This window comes from Notothenia coriiceps, unplaced genomic scaffold (assembly GCF_000735185.1).
Source record: "Notothenia coriiceps isolate Sejong01 unplaced genomic scaffold, NC01 NC01_scaffold00000186, whole genome shotgun sequence".
NCBI classification, from domain to species: domain Eukaryota; kingdom Metazoa; phylum Chordata; class Actinopteri; order Perciformes; family Nototheniidae; genus Notothenia; species Notothenia coriiceps.
The window spans coordinates 1-7,878 of NW_011332887.1; the positions used below are offsets into that span (position 1 = coordinate 1).

Genomic DNA, 7,878 nt, shown 5'->3' on the forward strand with positions numbered 1-7,878 from the left:
GTGAGACAATCAGGAGTTTATTTCAATAACTGTGTCTGAGTTGCAATCTACTAATAGTTATCATCGCAATAAACCGTATTTCATTTTGTCTTAATGTACATTACTTAATGTCATATTGTGTTCTTGTACATATCACATTCTATTTACATGGATATAGACTTCTTGCACTATTTATTATTTGTATTTCTGTATTTTATTATACATGTTGTGTTGTTGGAGGAGCTCAGGTCAGAATAATGTCCTTGCCATTTCTACCCTGAAGCTGCTGAGCATCTGATGAGAACACCTCATGTGTGTCAAATGTTAGCATTAGCATCATTAGCATATACAACAAATTCAGTAAACTTGTAATATAAAAAATAATTGTGTTGACGCCAGTAATGAAGTGGGGGAGTTTCATGGTGATATCTGTTAGCGTCAGTTTTTACCCTATGCCCTCTAGTGTGTTTATCTGTTCTGAGTGAAAGTCCTACCGATGGGGTCTTTGATCAGGATCTGGTCCGTCTCCGCGCTGGGTTTTCCGGTTCCTGAGAGATTTTCCGCCAGGACTCTGAACTTGTACTTCTTCCTGGTGGGAAGACCTTTGACTCTGCAGAGGGGATAACAACAATGAAGAGATTGGAAACCAACGAAGAAGAGAGAGTTTTAGGGGTTTTAGGGCTCACGTTGAAATCTCTTCAGCTGTAAATCAGGATAACAACCAAAAACACATTCAGAACACCATTGACCTTCCATACAGTTTACAATGTCTAACAAGCCTTTATTCCTTCTACTGTTGTGCTGTCTTTGTTTCTTTATATAAGTTATTTATTTTTGGTATTTATTTACTTTTTTATAATTATTTTCTTTTTCTTTGACCTCATTTATTTGTATTGTTGTATTGCATGTGTGGAGAATGTTTTCTGTGTTTGGGACAAGTGGGACAAAAAGGGGGCACATATTGGTGTCATGCTCCTTCTTGATTATGTTGTGAAAATTCAATAAATATATATTTGTTTTAAAGAAAACCATTTAGCTCCAGAGCAGGGGACAGGAGGTGTTTCCTCTCTCTCCAGGGGGGGGTCTCACCTGTAGTTGGTGTCCTTGATGGGCAGCTTGTTGCAGCGGATCCACTTGTCGAGGTCGGCCTCGTAGCGCTCCACCCAGTACCCGGTGATCGGGCTGCCTCCGTCCTCGTCCGGCTCGTACCAGGCCAGCGTCACCGAGTCCTTGGCGATGTCCGACGCCTCCAGCTTGTAGGGAGCGCCGGGGGTGTCTGAGGACGGGAGGGGGGGTTAGACACAGTGGAGGTACCAAAGAAACACACATTGAGCTTGTGCTGCACTGGTTACCGGTTCCCTTCAGAATAGATTTTAAAGTGCTTTAATGATTTACAAGGCTTTACATAACCTTGCCCCAACATAAGTGACTGTCTCTCATTTGATCAACCAGGACACTTAGATCCTGAGCAAAACACCTGAGCTCTGTAGAGAGCCCCGTAAACACTCATCTGTTTGTCATCTTGCAATCCACTTATTCATATAAATAGTTATCACCGCAATCAAACCGTATTTAATTTTGTCTTAATGTAGATTATATAATTTCCCATTCTGTTCTTGTGCATATCATATTCTATCTACATGGATATAGACTTCTTGCACTATTTGATTATACATGTTGCGTTGTTGGAGGAGCTCAGGTCAGAAGAGTTTCATCTCCATTTCTACACTGATGATAACACCTTTCAGTTTGAGTTTGTTGGTGTGTCGTACCGAAGGGGTATCTGGCGATGATGGGCAAGTGATCCGCGGGGGGTCCCACTCCGAACTGGTTCTCGGCGAAGACCCTGAAGAGGTACTCCTTGAACTTGGTGAGGCCCACAGCCTTGTAGGTGGTCTGCTTGATGGTGGAGGACATGCGGTGCCAGATCTCGCTATCCACGTTTCTGCGCTCCACGATGTAGTTCGTGACCCTCGATCCTCCGTCGTCTCGGGGCGGGTTCCAGGCCAGGAAGCACGTCTCGTTGGTGATCTCCGAGATATCGAAGGCCGCGGGGGGGCCGGGCTTATCTGAGGGGGGGGACAGGGTGATTATTATCCAGGACATAAGAGAGTAGGGATTATGGAAATTCATTTTTTAAGGGTCCCCACAGGTTTGTAAATGTGTAACCTTCAGACAGTCCACATTTGACATTCAGGTTCATGTCTCAATGTTTTATAATTAAAATAAATGTTTTTAAATCAAACTCAAACTTACTGACGGACTGCTTCAATTATTATCCAGGAATTAAGAAACAAACTATGTTATAGTTCCCACACATTTCCATAATTCTGTATCTTTTACTAAATAAACTAAATTGATATTTGGTCAAACACAGTATAGCAGTATTTTATAAAACACACAATATTATTGTTTTTGGAAGTTTAACCTGTTAGATGAAAACGTGCATAGCTTTCTATCCATTTGGAGATTGTTCAAAGTAAAAGCCTCTAGAAGTGAACACCCCCTCTCAAACCACCAGGGACAGTGTTGAGGAACAGCCTTATGAAAAGAAAGGCTCCAGATCAAGTCTCTCACCCAGGATGTTGACGTCCACGGTGGCGGTGGCGCGCCCGCTGCTGTTGGTGGCCTCGATGATGTAGGTGGAGCTGTCGTCTCTCTGGGTCTTGGCGATGGTGACGGTGGAGTGTCCGGGGGTGGTGTCGATGGAGACCCGGTCCTCCGCCTTCAGAACCAGGTCTGCTTTGGTCCACTTCACGCGGGGCTCGGGTTTCCCCTTCACCTCGGCCGGCAGCTCGATCTTACTGCCCGCCTTCGCCGTGAGGCCGGCCAGCAGCTTGGCGTCCAGCTGGATCTCTGGAGCCTCTGCAGGGGGGAGAGTAATGTCATGAGGAGCTGAGCTACTTTATCTAAAACTAGTATTTAGAAACCAAACCCTGAGTGCTTCTGAGCAGGACCTCCGAACTCATGCTGCTATTTCTTTTCCTTGTAAAAGTTATTCGTTTTTGGTTGTTTTGCACAAAGAAATGATTTGTTTAAAACAATGAATCTTTTACTGTGAAGGAGCAGGAGGGCTTTTATTGTGAAGGAGCAGGAGGGCTTTTATTCTGAAGGAGCAGGAGGGCTTTTATTCTGAAGGAGCAGGAGGGCTTTTATTCTGAAGGAGCAGGAGGGCTTTTATTGTGAAGGAGCTGGATGGCTTTTATTGTGAAGGAGCAGGAGGGCTTTTATTATGAAGGAGCTGGATGGCTTTTATTGTGAAGGAGCAGGAGGGCTTTTACTGTGAATTGGGATCAAGAAAGTACATCTTATCTTATCAAGAACTTGAGAGGTTTCTGGTCCTGTCTATGTTTAAAATAACCCCTGATGGACGCGGGTACCTAACTTGAGAGAGGTTTCTGGTCCTGCTCCTGTATATGTTTGTATTTATTATTATATGTTAAATAACCCCTGATGGTACCTTTGGGGTCCACGGCCTGGATCTCGTCGGTGGCCTTGCAGGGTCTGCTGGCCCCCAGCTTGTTGAGGGCCCGGACCCTGTAGGCGTACCACTGGCCCTCGGCGAGGCCGGTCACCTGGACCTTCAGCTCGGGGACCATGTCTCCGCAGGGCTCCCACTTGTCGGTGCCTCTCTGCAGGCGGTCCACGTTGTAGCCGCGGATCCCGGCGCCGCCGTCATATTTCGGAGGCTCCCAGGTCAGGAAGATGCCGCTCGCCGACTTGTCTCTCCAGCGCAGGTTCTCGGGGGGGTCGGGGATCGCTGGGGGGAGAGAGGGGGAGAGAGGGGGAGAGAAAGAGGGGTAGGAAGAAACCTCTGGACTATAATAATATATAATAACGTTTTATCTTTAACTCAGACGACGGAGGAAGACCCATCCTCAAATACGTTCCCTTTACTATGTTTGAAAATATATATTTTTTTTTTTTGTGATCAAATATGAGACGAACATTTTAACTCTTTTTGGAAAAAATTGGGAAAAATGTTTGGAAACATTTTTACAAATAATATTTGTTGTAGATTTAAAAAATCCAAACATTGAGTATCCCGGGTACTAACGGTTGACCCAGTCTCCACGCTGGTGAACACCTCTCAACTCTTTCAGACTCATTTATGTGAAACATATGTTTCTAACGCCTCAGCGACTCACTGGCGGGCGAGGACACGTTGACGGGCTCGTCGATGTACGCCGGCTCTCCCGGTCCACACTTGTTGCAGGCGGTGACTCTGAACAGGTACTCCTTCCCCTCCATCACGTCGGTCACCGTCAGCTCCTGGTCCTGGATCCCAGCGGTCACCTGAGAGGGGGGGATGGTTTAGTAAATGCCAGACACATGATGAATCTGTGATACTCAAGGAAAGCTAACTAATTATTATTATAGTTTAGAATCATTTAGAACTTCATATAATCTACTTATTTATATAAGTAGTTATCACCGCAATAAACCGTATTTAATTTTGTCTTAATGTACATTATTTAATTTCATATTCTGTTCTTGTACATATCATATTCTTGCACTATTCTTTATTTGTATTTCTGTATTTTATTATATATGTTGCATTGTTGAATTTCATTGCCATTTCTACACTGTAGCTGCTGAGCATCTGATGATAACACCTTTGAATCTTGAATCTTTGAATCTTGAATTGAATAATTATTTAGGATAGACAGTGTTACCTTGACCCAGGTCTTGCGGGACAGGTCTCTCTTCTCCACCTGGTACCCAATCAGAGGGCTTCCTCCGTCGTGCTCCGGCGCCTCCCAGCTCAGGTGCACGTGCTGCCGGGTCACCTCCAGAACCTTGAAGTCCTTCGGGGCGCTGGGCGCCGCTGCAGAGAGCACAAATACATTAATACACACACATTAAAACAGAAAGGTTTTTAACTGGAACAACCAGACTACCCTGAAACTACTAAGGCTGATCTCAGAACAGTCAAACGTGGCAGAAATGTGTTAAAACATTTTGAATGAATTGTTTTTGAAAGAAAATGTGGTAACATTTTTTAATAATTATCTGTAACAAATGAAAGGATTATATTAAGAAGAATGTGTCCAGAAAAGTTAACACGGCTAAATAAATGAACGCCAAGCTGTGAATGCATACAACAAAAAAATGTAAATGGTAAAAAATGTGTGATCGAAGTTTCTATTGAAAAAGTGTAAATCTTTGTGAAATCGTACCGATGACATTGACCTCGATGTCTCCGCTGACGGAGGTCACGTCGTTCTCCAGCGTCAGGGTGTAGGTTCCCTTATCGGGGCGGACGCTCGGCATCACGATGAGCTCCGTGAACGAGGACTTGGTCGTCATGGAGACGCGCTCCTCGTTGGTGCTCAGCTGTTTCTCTCTGAACGTCCACTTGGCGACGGGCGTGGGGTACCCGGTGATCGGGACCCTGATGGTGAGTGGATTCGGCACGATCACCTCCAGACCGTCTTTGAACGCACTCAGGTCGAAGGAAGGAGCGACTGCAGGGGGGAGAGAGGTGCATGATGGGAACTGGACCTTTTACTGTATTTATATTTGATCATTTTTAGAGTCAGTGATAATTAAAACACTCACAGTGTGTGTCGTCGGCCAGCAGGGGGCCGATGGTGTTGGACGGGTCGGACAGTCCAGCGGCGTTCTCAGCGAACACTTTGTAGTTGTACTTCTTCCCGTATTTCAGACCAGACACCTGAAGGTAACACGTACAGGAACAGTGTCAAAATAAAATAAAATATAAGTTTACTTTGAAGGAGCATGAGGGCTTTTACTTTGAAGGAGCAGGAGAGCTTTTACTTTGAAGGAGCAGGAGGGCTTTTACTTTGAAGGAGCAGGAGGGCTTTTACTTTGAAGGAGCAGGAGGGCTTTTACTTTGAAGGAGCAGGAGGGCTTTTACTTTGAAGGAGCATGAGGGCTTTTACTTTGAAACCACTGCTGGAGGACTTTTAATGGGGAGAAGCTGCAAAAGACTTGAGTAAAGGGCTTAAAGACTTCACCGTGAAGGCCACATGCTTTTAGAAGACTTTTACTTTGAAGGATCCACTGGAGGGCTTTTATTTTGAAGCAGCCAATAGAAGCAAATAACTGTGAAATGATTTTGCAGCTGCACAAAAAAGAGTGTTTAAATAGCCTGACATTTAGGCACTTTTTACTGAAATGATCAGCTTCAAACTTCAAACTAATTAAAGTCCCGTATCAGACATTATTGAAGATGTATCCGAGGTGTTTTTTCCGTACGTTGTAGCAGAGGTCTGGGCAGAGGCGGGTGTTGCACCGCATCCACTTGTCGGTTCCCTCCTCGCAGCGCTGGATGATGTATCCGGTGATCGTGCTGCCTCCGTTCCTCAGCGGCGTCTCCCAGCTCAGTTGCACAGAGTTCTTGTTCTGGTCCTGCGAGACCAGGTTCAGGGGCACACTGGGCCTCTCTGCAGGGGGGGATCAGAACATACATATCACTACATGCACTTCAGGGGTTATACCGTTTAGGCCTTGTTTTAACACGCTGCTGTGAGGGGGTAGTACCCCAGATTGGGATCGATTAAGTAGATCTGATCCCACACTGTCGCAGTGTTTTAGGCCGGGACAAAGCGGATTTCATAACAGCAGCAGAAAGAACTTAAATAAACAGTGGTGTAAGTATTGCAGAGATGTATGCGTTTAATGTGTTGCTGTATGCAAAGATGTGTTAAAGTCTGTGTGAGTTAGGCTAGTTAGCTAATGCTAGCTTACCGATGGGGTCCATGATCTTAACGGGGCGCGAGGCGGCGCTGGGCTTCCCCTCGCCGGCCTTGTTCTGCGCCTTCACTCTGAAGATGTACTCCTTGTTCTCGATGACGTCGTTGACGATGGCGCTCAGCTCGTCGGCCTTCGTGATCTGCACGGGCGTCCACTTCACAGAGGTGCGGTCGCGCAGCTCGATGATGAAGGAGGTGATGGGCGAGCCGCCGTCAGACTCCGGAGGATCCCAGGAGACGGTGCAGCCGAACTTCGTCACGTTCCCAACGATGACGTTCAGAGGAGCCTCGGGAACGTCTGGAAGTCATCGGACACAGAAAACAAGTCAGGAACCTGAGCACTCATTTTACATTTTTATCATTCCCGTTTCCTCACGGTTGTTTCTCGCTCACACATATCAAAACTTGGAAAACATATGATCCCTTTAGGCCCATCAGAAAAGCATCATTAGGTCAAAACTGTTTCTCATCACCTGCTCTAATCAAATTGGTGTACCAATGTACTTAGACCAAAACTTCACTATCTGTCTATAAAATATGCTCAAAACACACAAACACAACAACAAAACTGCATTTAAGAAAACAAATGGATGCCTTTGTAATTAACGGTATTTGTTTTCCTGTGTAGTTTATGTGTGCTCGTGTCAACCCAATAATACACCTTGAATCTATCACTTCAAATTGAAATCCAGTCTTACCAAACTTGTTCTTTGCCTGTACGGGTTTGTCGGTGTCCACGTTGGGTCCGCTGCCGACCCGGTTTCTGGCGCAGACTCTGAACAGATACATGGAGTCCCTCTGGAGTCCGGTCACTGTGTACTCCGGACTCTCGGAGTGATCCGTGGCCAGAGTCCACGTCTTACGCTTCACGTCGCGTCTCTCAACAACGTAGGCAATGACCTTAGCGCCGCCATCGCTCTCAGGCTCCTCCCACGCCAGACTCACCTCGCCGTCGGCGGTGTCGACAACCTGGAGATTCTTCACGGGTCCAGGGACGTCTGGAGAAACAAGAGGAGGGTCAAGTTAAACAGTGGTGCAGGGAGGTGGGATTTCTCCATCAGCATCTTCCTGGTCCAATGGGATTCCTCCATCAGCATCTTCCTGGTCCAATGGGATTTCTCCATCAGCATCTTCCTGGTCCAATGGGATTTCTCCATGTGGTTTTGGATTAAAAAACAAA

At 45.9% G+C, this 7,878-nt stretch overlaps 1 protein-coding gene across 1 annotated transcript; it reads right to left on the reverse strand.

Moving 5' to 3' along the window:
- Nucleotides 1-473: 473 nt before the first annotated feature.
- On the reverse strand, nt 474-7,696 carry LOC104947937 (titin-like; the record flags this gene model as incomplete). The annotated part of the gene is made up of 12 exons (XM_010774092.1): nt 474-589; nt 1,069-1,255; nt 1,752-2,048; nt 2,557-2,844; nt 3,440-3,739; nt 4,128-4,275; nt 4,656-4,807; nt 5,160-5,447; nt 5,542-5,656; nt 6,202-6,389; nt 6,694-6,996; nt 7,397-7,696. Coding segments are annotated over 12 exons (2,682 nt in total), but the record flags the coding sequence as incomplete, so codon positions are not given.
- Between the last annotated feature and the right edge of the window lie 182 nt (nt 7,697-7,878).